Raw genomic sequence first — 23,197 nt, 5'->3', positions numbered from 1 at the left:
ATAGTACGTGTCCTAATGATCGAGTTTGAGCTCACTCAAACGGTTATCGGAAAGGACAGATGAAGTGTTGGTGGAACCTAGCAGTAGTGGTATCTTGCGCTAAAATAACCGTAGATTCCCCAACTTTGCTGTCGCTACTCTGTTTAATAAGGTTACTGGTTTGGTGGTCTGTCATGGGAATTAATTACAGGTATCGTCGCTACTCTGTTTAATAAGGTTACTGGTTTGGTGGTCTGTCATGGGAATTAATTACAGGTATCGTCTCAACAGCTTGATTCTTTGCATATGTACGCATGTGTATCACTCCCTAGCTACGAAGACAGCCGGCAAGCGTCACGGCCTTTTCAGCTTCCCTTGTCACGTGCTATGTAAGCATGAATTTCATTCATTTCCATGTATATATGCCCTCATACTCATTCAACAACTGATTTTACGGCCATTATTTTGTGGCCATTTTAGTTCAGCTCGTGCAGATCGATCGGTGAATCCATGGCTGGAGAGATGTGGGTGCTGGACATAGTATGGCATGTTCTGTTACTTGCTCCGAATGCGGTGGTGAGCTTTTTGAGTAGCTGGTCCATGGAATTCCTGGTTCTCGTGAGCTTGCTCCTGCACATTTCCCTCGCCATCTTCGCAGAGTTGAGATTGCACGGGGCTGGCCCCCAGCCCCGTGCTCAAATTCATCGTTTGGCTTTTGTACGTGGGTGCCAACTATGTCGGGACGACCGCCCTGGGCAGCCTCTCAGTCAGTAGCGCCACCGGTGAGCACCAGCTTGTCGCCCTCTGGGGCGCGCGCGATATGCTGGAAGCCTTGCTGCGGGTCGTCGGAGCTGGATATGTCGTCTGGACGTCGGTTTCCGGCAGCTGGAGCTTGGTCATTTCAGCTTGGCTGATGCTCGTCCTTGGTGCATACAAGTACGGGGAGAAGATACTAGCACTCTACCGTGCAAACCTGGACAACATCCGGAGCACGGTAGAGAAGGAGGAGCTGGTGGCACAGAACGGCTTGGACAGCGGCTGTGGACATTGCTACAGCCCTCGACCATGGACCGGGTCGGAGTCGGAGTACCTGCAGGAAGAAGCAGAGGCCCTGTTGTATGCTCACTCCCTGTTAGAGAACATTTGCGTGCATGCCATGGTTGATGCTTCGGATGTGAAAGAAGACCCCGCTGCCCAAGAAGGCACGTCGTTATCTCTGCTTGACCGTGGATGGAAAGACATGTGCAAGGTGGTCGAGATGCAGCTCTCCCTGATGTACGACGTCCTCTACACCAAGGCCTCGGTGTTTTGCTGGGCGCCACCTTACTCCTGGAGACGGCGTCGCTGTTCAGGGCGCTGGGCTCATCATGGGCTGCATCCGCCTTGCGCTGCAGCAAGCGTCGATGGAGCTGGCTCCGCCATGCAGTCTTGTGCACGAGACGATGGCATCGGCTTCACAGTGCGCTCGCATCCCTTGGCAGCCTCATTATTTTTGCTTTAAGGCTGAAAGGAGGATACAGGAGGTGGTCAGGCAGCATGGGGCAGTTCAACCTGCTGCGCTTCTGCAGCACCCGCGACGATCCAGACGACCTATGCAGCATGCTGGCCAAGATGTTCGGCGTCGAGGACGAGGACTGGTGGACCAAATTCCGTCACTAACGGACAATTGAGATTCCAGAATGTGTCAAGAGGCTGATGTTCGAGCGTGTAAAGGAGATGCTGGAAGATATCAAGGGTACAAAGGAGACGTTGCTGGATCAACAACGCAAGAAACACAAGGACGAAAAGGTCGATCAAGAAATTGTGAAAGATTCGATGGCCAAACTGGACAGGTTCAGGACGCAGAGGGGAGAAGCGGCGCTAGAGGGGCTAAGACGCATGGATATCCGCTGGAGTCTTGGCGACGAACTCCAAGAGGGCATCCTCACCTGGCATATTGCCACCCATGTTTTCCTCTTCAAGTCCAACAAAGCCAAGGCTGAATCTGCAATGCCATACGTGAAGGCAATCGGGACACTGTCAAGCTACATGATGTTCCTCCTCGCATTTCGCCCTGACATGCTTCCCGGCCTTGCTCTTCGCAGCTTGTACAAAGTGACTTGCCAGGATTTATTCCGATTATCGAGTGACTACCGGAACCGGAGTAGGCGGTGCAGATCAAGACCTCGGCGTAGCCTCTGGGACATCATCTTCCTAGGTTTGCTCAAGAGATTGTTAAGGTGGCATGGTCATCCTTGCTCATCTTTTTTTTTTTGAGGGAACAGGAGGGACTCGGGTACACTACGGGAAACTGGCACTTTGCCGAGTGTCTGCGGCACTCGGCAAAGCCCGAAATACACTCGACAAAGGCTTTGCCGAGTGTCGCACTCGGCAAAGGGCACTCGGCAAAGAATTAATCAGCAAAGAAGCTTTTGCCGAGTGTTTTTTGTCGGGCACTCGGCAAAGCCTTTGCTGAGTGCCGGAAAAGCGCTCGGCAAAATGAAAATGCAAAAAAAACCCAAAAATAATAGCAAAAATTTTTCAAAATTTTTTTTCGGGGGAAGCCGCCAACAACTAGCGCCCGCCCGTCTTCATCTAAGTCGGTGCATTTTTTGCGCTAAATTCGTGGCTAACGTGGCCGGCGGGATTCGAACTCAAGACCTCTCCCTCGCATGTCTGCTGCTGTATCACTGCACTACACTGTCACTTGTGTCTAGATTCCGTTATCTATCCTCATATATTATACTAAACTGAGAGTAAATTACTTATTTGGGGCCCTAAACGAATTCAAATCAAAAAGTGGTCAACTATAAAGTTTTATAACCTTTTGAGATCTACAATTTTCATTTAGGAAGTTTTTTCATACGATGTCGTTTGAAAAATTCGAATTTTAAATTTCAGAGATTCAAACGTAGTTTTGCATGATAAGATGATTTCAAATCAAAAAGTTGTCAACTACATAGTTTCATAACTTTTGGAGATCTACAATTTTCGTTTAGGAAGTTTTTCCATCCGAGGTCTTTTAAAAAATTCAAATTTTAAAATTTTCAAATTCAAACGCCGTTTTTGCATGACAAGATGATTTCAAATCAAAATATTGCCAACTACAAAATTTCATAACTTCTCAAGATCTACAAAGTTTATTTTGGTCATTTGTTCATCCGACATAGTGGTAGTAACATTATTCACAAATCTTATATATCCCTCTTCAACTTTCATGAAACTAATATGAGACATATGAGAGAGATGTAGATTTTATGAACAACGTTATTGTCGTTTTGTCAAATGAAGAAATGACCAAAATAAACTTTGTAGATCTTGAGAAGTTATGCAACTTTGTAGTTGAAAAGTCTTTCATTTGAATTCATTTCGGACCTCAAAAATTGCTTTGAAAAAATAATTTGCCAAGGGCCAAAAAAAATACACACGGCAAAATACCTCTTTGCCGAGTGCCAAAAAAAGGCACTCGGCAAAGACGCATTTTGCTGAGTGCCAAAAAATGGCACTCAGCAAAATGCCTCTTTGCCGAGTGCCAAAAAAAGGCACTCGGCAAAGACACATTTTGCTGAGTGCCAAAAAAAAACACTCGGCAAAGCCATCTTTGCCGAGTGCCGAAAAAAACACTCGGCAAAGCCGTCTTTGCCGAGTGCCCGATAAAATACACTCGGCAAAGCTTCTGGCACTCGGCAAAGTGTCGGTTTCCGGTAGTGGTAGTCCATCCTGGAAATTTATTAGAGTAACCAAGAAGGTTACAAAAAAGCAAAAGTTTTTCAAGAAGTTACAAGAAAGACCGCAGGCAGACCGAAGTTCAGGAAACAAAAAAAGAAACAAAGAAAATTAAAACAACCACAGAGAGTGCTCTAGCCATAATTCATTTGAAAGAAAGTATTTCTTTTTAGCCCTCCATAGGAGCAAGCCAAAAGTGTGCCTGAAAAAATCTGAAGCCCTTTGAACGACAGCAGGGAGTATTCTGAAAATGACATCTTTCCTAATAGTCCAGATACTCCAACTCATAATGATGATGATTTCCATAAAAAAGCTGACATTTAGCTGCATTCTGAAACTCTCGAAGATCTGCAAAGGGTCCAGTGCTAAATTAACTGTGATGCCAATAAGATTTCAGCAGGCTTTAGCCATTTTACATTCCAAAAAAAGATGCTGAATAGTTTCCTCAGAATTCGAAGAACAAAGCACACAATTGTGAGAAGGAAGATGCATGTGCTTCCTCCTCAAAATGTTACTGGTGCTCAGTCTGTCATGAGTGAGCAACCAGAAGAAGACCTTGTGATTATGCTGGCAAGAGAATTTCCAAATCCATTTATAAATTGGGTGTGACCAACTTCTTCCACGTAGCTGACAGTAAGCCTTCTTGGAGGTGAAAATGGAGCTGCCCCAAATATTCATCCAGGTGTCAACACCATCAGACAGCTGAAGGTTTTGCAGGATGATTTCAATCTGCTGAAATTGTGCAAAGGCCTGTGTTGAAAGAGGAAGGTTGAACAGGCTGGAGGTGTTACTAACTGAGGCTGCACATTGGAGAGAAAGGAGAGGCTTCTTGGCAAAAGAGAACAATTCAGAAAAGGTTAATCTTAGAGGTTGACCCATCCAGCAATCATTCCAGAGAAGGCAAGAAGCACCATCTGCCACTGAAACTGAGGCAATGTCTTTAAACTTATCTAACAATTTCAAGCATCTTTCCACCAGAATGACCCTTTCTTGACATGATTAGGGAGCCTACCATTACTATAATATTCCTCCCGGATAAGACGCACCTAGGGGATGTCTGCTCTGTTGAAAAATTTGTGAAAGTTTTTTAGGAGCAGGGCCTCATTTTGGGTTTTGAGGTCCAGCACCCCAAGTCCACCTTCTTTTGACTTGGGCACCATGGGCCAAGCAGCCTTGGCATTGATTCTGTTGTTTTCTTCAGCCCCTCTCCAAAGATAGTGCTTTCTATATTTGTCAATTTGCTCCCTGACAGTGGAATGAAGGTGGAAAGTGCTCATGAAGAACATAGAAAAGGGATGTGAAGACTGAATTAGTCATCTGGATCTTCCCAGCTTGAGAGAGAAAAAGAGAGGCGCTGACCAACCTCCTTTCACATCTAGTCACCAAAGGCAAGAAGTCCTCAGCTCTTGGTTTAGTAGTACCCAATGGAAGCCCCAGGTAGGTGAATTGTAGACTACCAGTGGAGCAGCCAAAGGTGGCAGCAAGGTGTTGAAGTCTTTCCTCAGAGATATTAATTGGAACTTGCATTGACTTGAAGAAATTCACCTTCAGACCAGTAGAATCAGCAAAAGTGTTTAGAAGAGCTTTCATCACAAACAATTGCCTAGCACACCCTTCCATAATAATAAGAGTGTCATCAGCATACTGAAGGTTTGGGAAGTCATTAGTATACTGAAGAGGGATTGGGAGATTGAGCAACCCTTGTTCCTTTGCCCTGTTGAGAACTGATTGCAGTAAATCTGCAGCAAGGACAAACAGAAGAGAGGATAAGGGATCCCCCTGTCTAACACCTCTTTTGCAATGGAAGACCTTACTAGGAGTACCATTTAGTAGAACAGAAGAGGTGTCAGAAGAAAAGATAAGCTTCAACCAAGCCAGCCATTTTTCTCCAAAACCTTTCTTCATCATAATTTGTAACATAGCCTCATGTTCAATTTTGTCAAATGCTTTTTCAAAGTCTAGCTTCAAGATTATAAGCTCCTTTCTTGAAGAGTGGTAAATGTGTAGATATTCAAAGGACCAAGCCAGACAGTCCTGAATAGATCTAGACTTGATGAAGCCATATTGATTGACATGGACTAACTTAGTAATCCAGGGCTGAAGTCTGTTAGCCAGCAGCTTAGTGGTGATCTTTACTGAGGAGTTGAGTAGGGAGATGGGTCTATATTCACTGATTCTGGTTGGTCCATCAACTTTTAGAATGAGGGTTATAAAGGAGCCATTGATGCTCTAGAGGCAAACCTCTTCAAAAAAAGAAAGCAGAGCATAGGTCATTGCTCATCTAGGCTGTCACAAGGAGAGGAAACGCTCGCACGCATCTTGTGCGGAGATTACTCCATCGTCGATGCAGCTCTAGAAGATGAAGGTGAACCCAACGCCAACGGGGTCCCCTCAAGTGCCAAAACAGCCAATCAGCAACATCTGATGAATACAGGCAGCATTAAAAGTTACATTCCTCTCGGGAGTAAACTTGCAGATGAACTTCTCCGCATGGAGGAGACTGAGACTCCGGGATTGGACTTCTTGCAAGCCATCTTCAACGTGTGGGTCGAGATGCTGCTCTGCTCAAGCTACCGGTGCAGTCGAGAGTCCCATGCCAAACACCTCAGCAATGGGGGCGAGCTCACAACCGTCGTGTGGCTGACTGTGGAACACGCTGGCCTGTTCCCCATCGACAAGGACAAGGACAGCAAGGTTCAAGCTTCGATCAAGCCGCCGCCAGGACCTACTACACCGCCCACACCAACACAAGATGAGTGTGAGGCCACTGGGATTGGGCACTCGGAGGTGAACATACGCATTTACGGGCTATTCTAGGAACAAGATCAAAATGCATACGACATGGCCTCCTTCGTTTTCTACTGTCTTTTATTTACGCAATCATGTTGTGCACCTTCCGGCCGGGTTTAGACATTTGTCCATGGGCCTTCTTTTCTTGTTTTGTGTTGATCCAAATTTGCCTGTACCAAATTCACCAGTGCTGTCTTTATCTTAGCTAAAAAGTGTTACAGAGCTGAGCACAGAGCCTAAAAAATGGCAGCCCATCTGAAAGCTGAGCGCAGAGCTTAACCTGCGGAAGGAGCGCACCTGGCCACAGAACCCTGCTGCGTGTCAGTGGCTCCCGTCTCCCGGTGATTGCCGGTCTATCCGGGCTGTGCGACGGCCAGGTCGTGCGACGAGAGGGTGCCAGAGTGGTCGACGTCGAGCTCGTCGAACTCCTCCAGGAACTCTGCGATCTCCTCCTGGCTGATCTTCCCCAGCTCCTTGAGCTTGTACAGCGCAAACTCTGCGGCGCTGACCCTGTGGTCGCCGTCGAGGTCCGCCGCCTCGAGGTCCATGCTGGTAGTCCGCCGAGTGAGCACCCAATGCGCCAGCTCCCTCTGCCGCCGCTCCGCGGCCAGCTCCGCCGCGTACAGGAAGAACAGCGCCACCACCAACGTGCTCACGGTGATCCACGCAGCTGCGAACGCGCGCCCGGCCGTCGACGAGAAGCTGCGGTCGCCGTACCCAAGCGTGGTTACCGTCGCGCACACACAGTAGAACGCGTCCACGAGGCGCATCCCTTCGACCTTCATCAGGAACGCCATCCCGGACGCGAGGACTACGGCAAGGAGGCCGGTGGCGGTGTAGAGCTTGTAGCGGACCTTGTTGGCCTCCATGTCCCGCAGCGACTTGGGGTCGTCGGCGTGGTTAAGGTGCACCGCGCGGAAGACGAGCGCCTCCTGCTTCTCGACAAGGTAGTCGGCGGCCTTGCTAAGGAAGGCTCCGACCAGGGCCACGCCGGCAAAGGCGAAGACGCAGGCAAGCAGCTTGGCGACGTCGCTGGACGGGACGATGTCGCCGTACCCGACGGTGGTCATTGTGACCACGCAGAAGTAGAGCACGTCCAGCGCGCGGTTGCCGCTGCGGTCACCGGACATGTCGTCCATGGCGAGGTAGAACGCGGCGGTCCCGGCGAGGAGGTAGGCGAGCAGGAGGATGCCCACGAGCCAGAACCTCGGCCGCGCACCGTTGATCATCCCATTGGGCGGCACCGGCGGCAAGGTGCCGCTGGCGCCCTTCCGACTCATGTTCTGCCAAAGGAGAATGGATCCTTGCTCGGCGTTGTGAGACGGCGCCGTCTGGCAGCGCCGGAACCTTCTCGCCCTTCCCGGCGGCGGCATCTTAGAACGGTCGCCGTCATGTAACAGGTGTTGCTGAACGCCGTTCTCCGCCATTACTCTCTAGGTCTATAGGCTACGTTGCTGGAAAGGAGAGGCGAGATGGGGTGAAGAATTTGCCTGAAACTTCAGAGTTGCAAGCTTGCAGCAATGGAAAAAACTGTCGATCTCTCCCTGTCCCATCTTACCGTTGGTTTTTGAGACGGTCGGATCCTTCTGAACGGCTCAATGCAACCTGTTCTTTTTCCTTGTCATTGTCTGGTGTCACAAGTTAACTATTCATGTGTGGACGTGCATTTTTGTTGTCAAGTTTTTTGGGGCAAAAGAATCGGATATTCTTTGTCTTAACGTTATGTATCTTGTGAGCTTCACAAGAAAACTAAAGCTTTTTTTAATATAAGAGACAACTAAAGCATTGTTTTGTACTTTCTGCCTACAGTCACTGTCAATAGAAATATGATGTGCCAACTGCATTGCATGTGGTTGTGACTGCCAATGATGCGTATGGTTCCAACATTTTGGTCTGCCTATCTCGGTACCAAAAATAGTGCACTTCTAACGGTGTAGGCGCCACAATTGTATTATTTTTTCTAGGATGGTGACAGTAGCAATTAATTAGAAGGAGACATTATGCATTGAGAATTGAGATATAATTTGCGGACAATAAGAGAGAGGGATTTGTTATCAAGGTTTCTAATTCAAATAAGGTGCAGGATCGCGAAAGAGTCTATAGTCCAGTGGTTACGAGAGTCTCAGTAGCACTTCCTGTCCTGAGTTCAACCCATGTGCGAGCGAATTTTCAAGAATTTAACGGCGCTGTGCTTTCAGTGGTATAGGTGACGTTTCCATCGACAGCGAGACGCATCTGGTGACTTCGTCAACCATGAGGATCTCATAAGGGTAGGTTTTGTGTGCCTACGTTCATAGGGGTAAATGCGCGTGCGTTGAGTTTCTGTGTTGTAATGTGTAATACCTTTGGTGATTTCATCAACCTTGAGGATCTCGTAGGGGTAGCTTTTGCGTGCTACGTTCATAGGGGTAAGTGTGTGTGCGTTGTGAGTTTCTGCGTTGTACTATATAGTTCGAAAAAAAATAAGGTGCAGCTCGATCAACAGAATTTAAAGTGATCCCAAATTTAATCGTTTGAATTCTTTTGGATACGTAATTTGGAAAGCGTGAAATAAACAACAGAACTACTTTAATAAAATAAGAGTACATATCCTATTGGTTGGGTGGACTTAGACATTTGTACATCTAGAATGGTGCGAGGACAAGGAAGGGACTCAAATAGAAACGGCGAGATATGTAACCGACGTAAAGCTCAAGCTTCCTCGCACAGCGGAACAGGAACTGCAAAGAAACATAAGTAAAGCAGGATCCACTGTCACAAAAACGATTTTGGAAGATAGGGCCGGCTATTGATTAACGGAGGCGAGCACGACTAAGTGCCGCCTAATGCTACATCAATAGATGCAGTTAAATTAGAAGGTCATACATTTTTTGATGCAGAGGACTTAACATGGAGAGGCGAGCATTCTAAGCTAACTACCTCATTTAACATCGATTAACATGCAGAAGACTTAACATGCAGAGGATAAAACTCACGATCTCGCCCTGTCACATCTTACCGTTGGTTTTTGAGACGGTCGGGTCTTTCTTAACGGCTCAATGAAACCTGTTATTTTTCATTGTCATTGTCCGTTGTCACAAGTTAATTGTACATGCGTGGACGTGCTTTTTTGTTGTCTGATTTTTGTGGCAAAAAGACTCGGATATCCTTTGTCTTTTGTTATGTATCTTGTGAGCTTCACATGAAAACAATAGCTTTTTTTATAAGGGACAACTAAAGCATTGTTATGTACTTTTTGGCTTTTTCTAAGTTATAAGGAAATCAAAACATTTCGGCCTCCAACAAACCTACAGCCAACAGGTGAATGAGTGCAGCGGGTCACTACCAATAGAAATATGCATGTGGTTGTGACCGCCAATGATGCGTGTGGTTCCAACATTTTGGTCTGGACTATATATCTCGGTTGCAAGAATAATAATGTAACTCTAGCTGTGTAGCCATAATTGTTTTTTTTTCTGATACGGTGCTGGTAGACAATTAAGTAAACAGAAACATTTTGCACTGAGATTTAATTTTTGAACAATATGGGAAACAAGGATTTGCTGATTGGTTTCTAGTTAGTTACAATAGAATCTTGGTAAGTTGTGGTAAATGCTTTGTGTAGCACCTCGGTGAAAAATACCCTTTGATTATGAGTTGTCATGTTAGGACTTTTCCTCTCCGTCTCTCATGATTAACATATAGTAGATGAGAATAGAACACATAGACATAAGAGATATGAAGACTATTCTTTATTTCTCTGAATATGATTATTGGTACTCTCATATATATATAGTCCCGCAAAGGTCTAAGAGCATACAAACGTGCTAGGATTTTTTTTCGAATTACATAAGTACAGACGCAGACGCTCAACACGCACGCACACTCACCCCCTATGAACACACGTACGCAAACCTGTTGGTTTTAGTTAACGCAAACAGATAAATCCGCAAGCGCATGGATACCGCTGTAGCTTTCACCTGGAGTATTCCTAGGTATCGATTTCCACGGGGAATGTGAAGTGTACTAGAAAGGATCAAGGCCGTCTAAGGATAAAGTGTTTTTGTGGGAAGAGAGGGGTTTTCTAAGGTTCTCCCAAGATAACTAGATAACCAAGATTCAAGCTTAATTACTAAACTCACTTACTTTGGAGCAACAATACCTTTTCGATCCTCGAAAAGACTGGGAAGGGGTGATCGGGGTCAGGCTGCCAAAAAGCTCTACGAAAACACCAATCCGAACGTTGTGGATTCCAAAGGCCTGGTCAGAGCTGTCACCTCTGGGGCTACCATAACTATTCCTGGGATTGGGCACAAACTCAGGTAAACACTAGCCTAGACACCACATCTACGCTAACGATTACTACTCTAGCCCGAATTCTTAGACTAGAGCACTCGGTCGAGCGGAGTTCCCGTAAGTAAGCAAAGCAACAACTAAACTTAGTTAAGTAGTATGCTTGAAAATACCAAAAGAAAACTTGGATATTACTCAAGTCGAGTCGGCTCCGTAGAGGTACAAAGTTGAGGAGGACCCGACAAACCCGGCTCCTCCTTCGCTCTATTTCTCTCCTGTCTTCCTCTTTTTCTCTATTACAACTAGGTGTGAAGCACCTAGAGGGACACTACTAGAAAATATGTGAAGATGAAGCTTAAGGTTGGTGTGTGTTGTAGAGGAGGGGGGTGCCTTTCTATTTATACAAGGAGTTGAGGCGGTGCAGTGGCTATTCTTGGCGCGTCCCCGACCTCCGCTGCCTCTGCATGCTCCCATGCCACCGACTGTCGAAGGAGTGGCAGAGAGGCGCCGGTGAGGGGTTGGCCGCCCCCTGACCAAGCCCCCTCGCCACCGCCTTCGCGTGGTGAGCCGTGGGCTGGTCCTGGACTGCTCCTCGGTGGTTTTTTCATCCGAATGAGTTGAATTGATGGATGTCTTTATTGTTCCTTTGCACAAATCAGCGTCGGAAAGCGCCTTTCGGTAAATTTTTTCATGCATTTGTGTATATGTCCTGCAAAACAAATGAGAGCTCCAAAACTCGTGGAACTTGTTAGATAAAATAATATTTGGTTATGATGTAGCCTGAAATGTTGTCATTCTAATTGACTTTGGTGGGCAAAATATAGGAGTTAAGTATCGCCAACAAAACCATACCCCTATGAGCACCTCCGAAAGACTGTGCCGACACATCTCGAGATTGACGAAGTCATCACAGGTCGTCGCCTACCACTAAAAGCATAACGCCGTTAAATCCTAGAATAAATCTAGGAAAATGCGAGCACCTATGCTAAGTCGAGGACTTGAACCCAGGTGGGCAGGTTCACCACAAGGAACCCTCGCCAAACGAGCTAGGATTAGAATTCTTTCTTCTTCTTGCCTTCTAGGATAGAGTCCGTATGTTTTACAACTTAGCCAACCCTATGTTTAGGAGGGAATATATGTCCTCTATAATCATATTCGAGGGTCATGTCATTGTCAAGAGGCCATGATGAGGTAAGAACGGTGGTGTCGCATCGAGCATGGATAGGAGGAAGAAGATGAGATAGTTTAGGTTTGACCGCTTAATGTCCAAACCATATACAAGTTCTCCATGCCCCACTGGTCCGAATGATGACAACACTTGAAACTACACGCCTAGTTGTAATAGAGAAAAAGTGGAAGACAGGAGAGAAAAAATAGTCTCTCTCTCTCACACACACACACAAATACACACATACGCGCGCACACACGCATACGCACGCGCACACATCACACACAATCAACCATGTGCTTCCCTTGATAGCCTAGGCTTAGGTGCCATTCGCTCCTATATGACTGGGGCTTACTCTGGCTGATCGGCATATCCATTACCTTTAGCTCTATCAGAAATGAGAAAACAATGTCCCATAAACAATCAGTGCCATCTTTTTTTTTGTTGCTTTATGTTGGCTTAGTATGAGATGCTTGTTAACCATTGCCCTTGCCATATTATTACAGTGGTAAATTTAGGTATTTGATAGTATATATATACTGATTTCTGGCTCCTAACATTGTATTACTGCTTAATTAGTTATTCTGATGTTTGCCTTGTTGCTTTATATTAGTTGATTTGAATACTAAATTGACTTATTAACGTATTTATAGCTTCTGCTGACGGTGCACTCAACACACAATGTTTTCTATTTTGATTTATTTATTTAATTGCTGAGCGCAAGGTCCAATATTCCAGTAGATTACCCAGCAGATGAACATCGAGTAATTAATGGAATACTACTGTCATCGTCATAGTTTAGAGCACCAGTATAGAGTTTGGATTCTAAATCAATTTACAAAGGTCAACCTTCAACAGGATGTGCCCTTGCTCGGCCCAGGCGGCCCACTAGGGTTCTGCCTTCGCGGCCATGGTCGTCTTATCGCCGCCACCAGCGCCCCCACCTCCTCTCCACCACTCTCTCATCCTCCCCCGTGCGCCTCCCCACCTCGGCCGGTGGCGGATGGCTAGCTCATGGCCCAGCAGCTACCGCCGCCCACCGCGCCGCTAGATCCACCGGCAATGGCCGATAACTAGCCACAACATGCGGCACTGCCTCTGCGTCCACTGCTGCTCCAGGATGCAGCAGCCACTGTTGTCCATCTCCAGCACACCGATGTAGAGGAAGGTGAGGAGGAGCAAGAGCCTCGGTTGGGAGCCTCCTTGCACGCCGGAGGTTGGGAGCCTCCTAGGAGCGCCGTCGGCTGGGTTAGGCCCCTCATCGTCCTCGCGTCCGGCGTTCCCTACCCGGGCCGTGGCATCCTCCATCCCCTCCGTCAAGACCTCTCCTCTTCCTACGTCGGGGAGACCCAAGTATGGGCCTTCCGGGTTAGTGGGCTCCCATCCCCCAAGCCCGCTGGTGGCCATAGCAGCGCCAACAGCCACCCCAAGTTCCTTCTCCCTCTCACCGGCCATGGCCCTATACTACCCTGACTGTTCTCTCTCTGTGTGTGTGTGGGTGGGGGGGCGCTCTAAGCGTCGTCAGTGGGCTGATGACACCGGCCTTGAGGGGTCCAACGATGACCGCTCCTCAACTCCCTACCTGGACGTCATTTGTTGCCCGCCAAAGCTGTCTATGGTGTCCCCCATGTGCGCCCAACCTCGCTCAATCATGGTTTCAGGGTGTGGTGGGTGGACGCAGGTTGATAGGGGCTTAGCGAAGGAGGCGGAAGCATAGCCGTTTGCAACCCCAGCTGGTGTGCGGCCTGCATGCTCGAGTAGACAACGCCCATCCACAGGGGCGGCGGGGTGCCATGGATGCCCGTGTCCCTACCCACTAGTGCATCGGCCCTCGTGTCATGTCTCATCAACGACGGGTCTCCAACCCAAACGCTGATGGATGGCGGGAGATCCTCCCTCGACCGAAGACATAACTTGCAGCTGCCTCAGTTAGGCCTTGTCAGGGCCCAAAGTAGCACCCGCAGCCTCCTCATAGAGCTTCACAACAAATGGTTCAATTGCCTTTCTTACTTGCACCAAGTAGCGACTTGCTAGTTACAATGGCGTTGCCTGCGCTGCCATGGCTTCGCCACCTCGCCAGGGACTGTAGGCAGCTAAGGTCTGCTGGGACAATGATGACAATGGTGGCGAAAGGCCATGGCACTCTGCATATGCATGACCTCCCACCAGCCTACCAGCACGTGGCCCACAGTGGTCCAACGAGCTAGGATGGGGCCACGTAGGGTGGGGGCACCAGGAGCATTTGTCGACGCCAATGCTAGTGGCACCAGAGTAAGCTGGCAAGGGAAATCTGCACGGGGGTGCCTGAAGACTCCATTGACGCCATCGCTACTCGTGCTGCCACATAGTGCGGCCTCCTAAAGCCAGATCCACTGATATGTGCTGTGCACAAGCATGGGGCATACCACCTGGGTCTAGGACACCACACACGCTGCTCGCAATGTCTCAGAGGACCCTATGCTGTAGGAGTTTGCATCCTCGCTTGCTATCAACTGAACTGTGATCGAGCATCAGCACGACGATCGCCCTAGCCTTCTCCGACAATGTGTGTTGTCCCCTCATGCTCCGCTCAGGTGGCTACGGTCTCAACCCTAATGTTGCCTGAATAGGGGCAGCGACAGGTCATGCCAACAGAAGTGGCACAGACCACCAAGTTGGGAGCTGATGCGTCTACAGAGGACGAGGTGGCCTATCCACTAGGTTTTGGCCCGACTGTGCCCAAGGCGAACAATGGCATGCTTAGTACGCTGCCATGGGATAGCTGAAAGGGTCGAGATGGTGAATTAATCACGTCAGCTAACCGAAACAAGTGCGGAATTAAAACTATCGGTCTAGCCAAGACTACACCCCTCTATCTATGTTCTCTAGCACTTTTTAAAGATACTAATTAAGTAACTAAGGTGCAGGGCTAGCTAGAGCTCTCCCAACCAATTCTAGGAGCAAGGTCATACAAACCTATGCCACTAGTACTTTAAGCAACAAGGGAGCTCCTACACATGCTAGTAAGCAAAAGCACAAAGCCACTAAAACTCACTAGCAATGCTCAATAACAAGACAACCAATGCTAAATTAGAGAGCGCAATTACTTAGCTACACAAACTAAGCAATGTGACTAACAAGGCTACACAAACTAAATTAGCCATGCAAGGGAGCTACTTCTATGCTACACAAGCAAGAAGGTAACTAGCAAGCTACACAAGCTAACTATTTACAAAAGCAACAACACAAGGTCAATGTATATGAAAGTAATCGCAAGCTTGTGTAACGGGGATGCAAACCAATGGGAAGAACAAGGTTGACACGATGATTTTTCTCCCGAGGTTCACGTGTTTGCCAACACGCTAGTCCCTGTTGTGTCGACCGCTCACTTGGTGGTTCGGCGGCTAATTGGCATCACCTGCCAAGCCCGCACATCGGGCACCGCAAGAACCTATCCCGGAAGTGAGGGTAGCTCAATGACACGCTTTACTAAAGTTGCTCTTCGCGGCTCCCGCGGGGCGAGCACAATGCCCCTCACAAAGCACTTCTCCGGAGCGCCGCACAAACTTCTTGCGGGCTTCGACGGAGACCACCACCATGCCATCTAGGAGGTGGCAACCTCCAAGACTAACAAGCACCACCGGCTTGTAACTCGATCACCTAGTGCCACTCGATGCAACCTCATGATGCAATCGCACTAGAATCGCTCACTCACACAATCGGATGATCACTATCAAGTATGTGTGAGATGGAGGGCTCCCAAGCACTACCACCCAAGCCACCAACCAAGGCTCTAGTGTGCTCAGCTCTCGGCCAAAGGCCGACCACCACTTCTATTTATAGCCCCATGGGCTAAACTAGCCGTTACCCCTTCACTGGACATTTTTCGGGTCAACCGGACGCAGCACCGGACGCTGCACCGGACGCACCGATCGTGAATACCGGACGTGTCCGGTCGCTATATCAGACGTGTACGGTAGCTGTCTGACCGCCACGTGTCCTACCGTTGCCTCCCACGGCTCTCTAACAAGACGACCGAACGCTCAGCACGAAACGACTGGACGCTCAGCCGCTGCGTCCGATCGAGTCCAGTAAGCCTCTAGGGCCGACCGAACGCGACAATTAGAAACTAACCGGACGCTGAGCCTCAGCGTCCGGTCGAGTACAGTAAGCACCCACGGACGATCGGACGTGTCTGGTCACACCGGACCGGATGCTGCCAGCGTCCGATCAACTGTTCCACCAAACACCGATTTTGCTGATTCACACCGAACGAGTTCGGTGTGGTGATCGGACGCGTCCGGTCACTGAGTACGTCGCCAAATACCGGACGTGTCCGGTCACCATACCCGACATGTCCGTTCACTCTGTAACCAGTGTGACTAACATGTTTTCAACTCTGTCTTCTTCACCCTTGTTCAAATGTGCCAACCACCAAGTGTATCACCTTGTGCACATGTGTTAGCATATTTTCACAAACATTTTCAAGGGTGTTAGCCACTCAACTTGCCACGCCACTCGATCCTAGCAATGATGCAAAGTTAGATCACTCGAGTGGCACTAGATGACCGATATGCAAACAAGTTTGCCCCTCTTGATAGTATGGCCATCTATCCTAAACCCGGTCATCAACTTCTCTACACACCTATGACCGGTGAAATGAAATACCCTAGGTTATACCTTTGCCTTGCGCATTCCATTCCATCTTCTCCAATGTCGATGCAACACATGCACCAACACGATCAACAATGATATGATCCACTTCATATCATCACATGATCATATTGGTTCATTGATCTTGACTTCACTTGCTTTTCACCGTTGCCTTCATCCATCGGCGCCTAGTCTTGCCCAAGCTTCACCGCCACGCGGTCCATCACTCCAAAGCCTCCGACTTGCCATTCACGCTTACAACCGGTCCATCAAGCCAAGTCTTGTCTTGATCTTCTCCACCTTTGATCACATGACTCAATGTCATGTCTCATGTGCAATGAGCTCCTTCATCATCACATGTGTGAGCTTTGCAACATCTCCAAGCCATTTTCACCATCATGGCATATGTTGCTCACACATATGTACCTATGGACTAATTACCTATGTATCTCACATAAACACAATTAGTCCACCTAGGTTGTCACTCAATTACCAAAACCACACAAGGACCTTTCAATCTCCCCCTTTTTGGTAATTGATGATAACTCTACAAAGATATGGAAATTAAGCTCTTTTGGATTCATGTTGCTTGCCCAAACAATTTTACCATGTGAAAATGATTTTGGACAAATACCACAAACCCGAGATGGTAGTATTAGCCCCCCTACATATGTGCTAGAATGTTTGATTTGAAGCTCGCACATATGCATAGATTGAAATTGTGGGAGAGTAATTACTACCGGATGATGCTAAGGTGTATAGAGTAAACCTTTGAAGCGTGTACCAATCGGAGTTGCACTTTTAAGTTCATCCTTAGCACCATGGTTAGCTAGATATCACTTGAAAATAAAAACACTAGATATCTTGTGAGATCAACATTAAAAGCAAGGTACTAGCATTACTTGAAAAGCATACCCAGTGTCTAGCTATCATCCTATGCATGCTAGTTATCAAATCATCATTTAATTTCTACAACTAGCATACCACACAAGCATGCATATTGAATTTGAAAGCTTATGCAATGCAAGCAAGCACGTGAATATGCTCATATCAAATGCAATCAATCAAAGTTCATGAGCTTGCTCCCCCTACTTGTGTGCTTCTCTTGTCCAAGAAATTTTGATCCATCTTTTTTCTTCAATGTTGCTCCCTCTTTGTCCATATCCATGTTCAACCTCTACTTCTTTGAGCTTTTATATCTTATCTCTCCCCTTTGTACAATCTCAATCTCTAAGCTTTCATATCTTTGTACAATCTCTCCCCCTTTGTCATCAATTTCCATAAAAGGTGTGCTTCTCATTGATGCAAAGGTATACATATGGGGTAGATGGTTGATACTTGAATCTTGCATTTTTGATGGACATCACTTGATTGTCGGAATGACACCATTTGTAAATACCACTTGTAGCTTGTACCACTTGTATCTTGTGTAGGGCTTCTTGAGATACCACACATAAGATTTTTGATCTTGATACCAATTTGTGAGACACCTCCCCCTATGTGATAGCATGGGTCATCCATTTGATATACTTGAGCTCTTGTAGGTGAGGGATGCATTCTTTATTTGATGATCACTTAAAGTTGAGGATCACTTGTGGAACCATTTTCTTGCATGATTGATATTATGTGTAGATGTGATATCACTTGAAAGAATCTTCTAGTATGGAACCACTTGTTGGATTTTTCAATAAAAACCATTTCTTGAACATTTGCTATCTTCATGAGTACCACTTATAGGATATCACTTGTGAGTTGATCTAGACATCATTTGTAGATTCTTGATAAAATACTTGAGTCTAGATACCATAAACAAACTAGATATCCATTTGCATTGTTGTCTTGTGCTTGTACTCTTATCACTATCATGAGCTTATATGATTGACTTAAACTAAATTGATTTGCCTAAGCTTCCAAGTCTGGTTTGAACCAATGACAAGCTTCTTCACACCTCTTGCAAGGGTTATCTTGCCAATGTTGTACTTGTCACTTGTTAGCAATCCAAATTGAGTCAAGTACTTGGGTTTACTAGCTCATGAACAAATTCATGTACTAACCACTAGATCAAGTAATCATTCAAACAATAGTGGTAGGCTATGAATTTAAGCATTTCATTTGTTATGCATGATCCTATGAAGCATGTACTATATGCACTATCTGCATACTAGTAAGGGATGAAATGATCATGCACATTACAATGATACCTTTGCTATGTTGGAGTAGAGGATAGTCACATAGATTCTAATTCATTACTCCAATAGCAATGTGAAGTCCAATTATAAGCTTGGTGAAGACTAATAGATACCATGTTGAATTTCATTCTTCACCCATATGAAATGAATACTACTTATGATCAATTGTACTTTCTTATTGTGGTTGGCTTGTTTTATCTTTTGATCTTTGCTTGCATGAGAGCATCAATTTGAGAATACCACTTGAAATATCATGACTAGCTCTCTTTTGGGCGTTGCTTGCTTTTCTTGATCAACACTTTTGATTGCTTCAACTAAGCATCTCAAATGTTCCTCGGATCACCACTTCCATGTTAGCCTTCCAAGTACCACACTTGGTTCACCTACACATAGACGGCAAGCCCCTACACTAGGGAGAAGTGACCTCTCTCCAAGAATCATTCTTGATACTCACTTGAAATGACTTGATTGATTGATCCAAGTGATGGACTTAACTTGATGAGTAACCTTGATTCCTTCTTTAAGTCCTTTTCTTTCTTCTTGTTTAAGTCCTTTTCTTTCTACCAAATGATTTCCAATAGTCACTAGAACTTAAACTTCAACTTCATCTTGAGTTTAATCTTGATCTTTTAATTTGAGTACCGAATGTGTGGAAAGTACACTCCATAATCAAATGGCCTTGTACTCTTTGCTTGTCATGCTTCTAGATCATCTCAAAATCAAACTTAGGTACCTCAAACACTTGTAAACATGTTTCCAACTTGAGGACCTTTCAATCAAAGTGACTCTAGATCAATCCAATATTTGTCACTTTTCTGACAGATTCTGTACCCTTCAAAGAGATAAGCATATCTCCCAAAGTACAAATCCAAATACCACGAAATTTGGTGGAGATGTTCTTTACTCAGTTATCTAGCAGCTGTAAAATTTGAGCAATATTTGACTTCTAGATTCCTGCCATATATCAATTCTTCCACCACTGCTACATGCTGAAAACTGCTGCACTATAGCTGACATGATCCACTCCAAAACTGAAGCATTTCTTATCCAATTCTCATGAAAATTATACAGCATCTTATACCATAAGTCTAGAGCATGTACACCAATTTTTATGCCAATCCAATTAGTTTTGATTACTCAAATATGGCTAAAATCACAGCTAGCTCAGATTCTCAATTATAGGACAGATTTCAACAATTGAGCTATACTTCATCAAATATGAATCAAACTTGAAACTAACTTGTTTGAATACTTCCATAAGACATAAATCCATTCAATCCACTTACTAAATGTCATCTTATGAACTTATCCAACATAATTCAATCTAAACTTGACTACTAAATTAATTTATCCATTCAAACATCTCATAGCAAGCAACATTGCAATTTATCCAATTCAATCAACTCATATGCACCTAAATGAAATGATTAACAAGAGATATACCTTGGTTAGCTCATGATCATCCAACTAGCAAGCTTCAACTCAATTATTTACAAGTCATCAAATATATCCAATGAATCACCAACCACTTGAAATTGACACTTGTATGTTGTAGCACATTTGGACTCCTCTCAATTTGTCATGGCATTGGGATAATGATCATTACTTAGCAATACTTGGCTCAACTACATGATCAACAAGATGAATATCATTTGAACCAAGCCTCCAATGCCGATGGTACCTACAAACAATCATCCACTTTTTGATGGTACCCAAACAACTTTGGATCCTCTCAAGTTAGGAGCAACATACTTAGGCGATGCCTTAGTATGAGTAGCGGGATGTTTTGCAATAGCAACCATAGAGGTACCATTACCATCCTTTCTAAGCATATTATTATCAACAATTGAAATAGGCTTAGAAATGTCGCCTAGGGGACATGAATGTGCCATATGTCCCCTTTCCTGGCATGAGTAACACTTTCTCTTTGCTTGAGCCTTCTCTTCTTTGCTCATGTGATGCTTCTCATTGCCTTGCCTCTCATGAATTGCTTATGCCTTCTTCTCAAGCTTGGTAGGACACTTAGAGGCAAAGTGTCCCATTTTTCCACACTTGAAGCACTTGATGTGAGCATAATCTTTCTTCTCATCTTCATTTTTGCTCATCATCTTGGCATCTTGAGTTTGCATTGGATGCCTTACCTTTCCACCCCTTCTTGTTTTCTTCTTTATCATCAAATCACCACCATCTTCATGGTTGATCTTGATTTGAACTTGGGGTGTCTTCTCTTGCTCAACTTGTGGCTTTGGTTGAGGCTTCACTTGTTGCTTCACCAATTGCTTGGTTGGGCACATTGAGGTAAGATGACCCCAAGTGCAGCACTTGAAGCACTTAACATGCCTTAGCCTCTCTTCTTCTTTCTTCAACTTGAGCTTTTCTTCATTGGGGCAACCATTTGCAAGATGTCCCACTTCATGGCACTTGAAGCACATGAAATGAGAGAGCTTCTCTTGTTCTTGCTTCTTCATCTCTCTTTCATATCTTCTCTTGCCCCATCTTTTGCCCTTGATCTTGCTCTTGTTGAAGCCAATGCCACACTTGCCACTATAGTTTCTTTGAGTCTTCAACATATGCTCAAAGGTGACTTTTGAGTTGTAGCACCTCTCTAACTTGTTGCTCAAATTCTTTACTTCATTTTTGAGCTCATTGTTCTCCTTCAAAAGGTTAGTCTCACAAGACATAGAAGTAGAACAAGCATCTATATGTGAAGAGCATGGCATATCTAATAAATCATCACAAGAGGTGGATACATGCTTCTTGTCTACACCACAAGGGTTAGTAACAATTTGTGATTTATCATTTGATCCATGTGATGAGCTCTCATTATTTTTAAGTTTCTTTGTAAAAATTTTAATGAGAGAAGCATGTTGTTCTAATAATTCATCATGAGATGCAAGAAGTGTCTCATGATTCAATTTTAGCTCATCATGTGAAGATTTAAAAGCATCAAGTAATTTTTTATGTTCTTCACAAGAGTTCTTTAGAAATGAGTTTTCATTTTCTAATTTCAATGTTTTAGCTTTCTCATTTTCTAAAGACATGGTCATGCTAGCAAGTCTACTAACAAGCTCATCATATGAATCAACATGATCAACCACATAATCATTTGATACCTTGGTGTCACCTTGTGACATGAGACAATGTGGTGTAGTTGGAGAGCTTGTAGTAGCATCATCATCATTGCTTGAGCATGAACCAACATCACCATCAAGTGTGCAATGGGTAGCATCATCACTTGCAACACTTGTGGCATCATCATCAACCTTGTCAAGTGAACTTGTAGTTGATCGATCATCATCATCATCATCATCACTTGACCATGAGGTGGAGCAATCTTCCACAATCACCAAATTGTGGTTATGCTCAACACACTCATGCGCCTCCATCTTTGGTTCATCCTCCTTCTTGAATTTACCATCATCCCATGTGGAGGAATCATCGAAGGTTTTCTTGATAGACTCCCATATCTCACGAGCGGTTCCCTTGATGTTTACTTGTTTCATCAAATCAAAGCTTAAAGCATCCATTAGAAAACAACAAACATGTGCATCAAATTCATAGAGAACTCTTTGAGCTTTGGTGAGATTTCTATGGTCCAAGACATGGGTGAGACTACTTGTGACAACCCACCAAAATTTAGGTCCCTTTGCACAAAAATGATCAAGCATGTGATTTTTCCAATGTGCAAAGTTTGTGCCATCAAAAATATGTGCCTCACAAACATCTAGCCCATTAGACACCATCCTCTCGGGTCGGTGAAGACCACAAATGAGAGACCGGGCTCTGAAACCAATTGAAAGGGTCGAGATGGCAACTAGAGGGGGGGTCAATAGTCCTTTTTTAAAATTAATCACGTCAGCTAACCAAAACAAGTGCGGAATTAAAACTATCGGTCTAGCCAAGACTACACCCCTCTATCTATGTTCTCTAGCACTTTTTAAAGATACTAATTAAGTAACTAAGGTGCAGGGTGTAAGGAAAATGGACCCTTGGCCCATTTACTTTGGATTTTGGTGTTTGATGTCCAACATAACCAAATTGGACTAATGAATTTGCAAGTGTTTGTTTTGTAGTCCAATAGGGTGCAAGACGTGACTTGGACGAAGGCGACGTGATGATCTGATGATCAACACCTCAAGCAAGACCTTAGAAGCACAAGAAAAGACCCAAGATATCAAGCAAAGTCCAAGCATGAAGATAGGAACCAAGCCGTACGCAAGATCGCGAAGAAACGAGCTCGCAGAGGCGACCGGACGCTGGACCGGACGCTGGAAGCACGACCGGACGCTGGACCGGTGGCTCGGCAGACAGGCGACCGGACGCGAGGACCGGACGCTGGCGGCAACCGACCGGACGCAGAAACGCAGCGTCCGATCGAGTACAGAGAGGTTCCAGGTGCGCGAAACTGCGACCGGACGCGTCCGGTGGCAGGTGACCGGACGCTGGCAGCGTCCGATCGATA

General features: G+C 45.6%; 2 protein-coding genes across 3 annotated transcripts; one reads left to right on the top strand and one right to left on the bottom strand.

Moving 5' to 3' along the window:
• Nucleotides 1-1,674: 1,674 nt before the first annotated feature.
• Nucleotides 1,675-6,501, top strand: LOC136488970 (uncharacterized). Its single transcript, XM_066485735.1, has 2 exons — nt 1,675-2,073; nt 5,884-6,501. The coding sequence occupies exons 1-2, from the start codon at nt 1,675-1,677 to the stop codon at nt 6,499-6,501; spliced, it is 1,017 nt and encodes a 338-aa protein (XP_066341832.1).
• Nucleotides 6,422-11,090, bottom strand: LOC136484991 (two pore potassium channel b-like). 2 transcript variants are annotated; one of them, XM_066481945.1, is made up of 2 exons: nt 10,942-11,090; nt 6,422-7,928 (listed from the first exon to the last, which is right to left on the bottom strand). In XM_066481945.1, exon 2 carries the CDS (start codon nt 7,899-7,901, stop codon nt 6,828-6,830), a length of 1,074 nt encoding a protein of 357 aa, XP_066338042.1. In that variant the 5' UTR covers nt 7,902-7,928; nt 10,942-11,090; the 3' UTR covers nt 6,422-6,827. The 2 variants fall into 2 exon arrangements, with proteins under 2 accessions (XP_066338042.1, XP_066338041.1); XM_066481944.1 differs by lacking the exon at nt 10,942-11,090 and adding an exon at nt 8,033-8,889.
• Between the last annotated feature and the right edge of the window lie 12,107 nt (nt 11,091-23,197).

Source organism: Miscanthus floridulus, chromosome 10 (assembly GCF_019320115.1).
Source record: "Miscanthus floridulus cultivar M001 chromosome 10, ASM1932011v1, whole genome shotgun sequence".
Taxonomy (NCBI): Eukaryota; Viridiplantae; Streptophyta; class Magnoliopsida; order Poales; family Poaceae; genus Miscanthus; species Miscanthus floridulus.
Note: the sequence above shows the minus strand (reverse complement) of the source record. Positions and strands in the feature narration are given on the sequence as shown.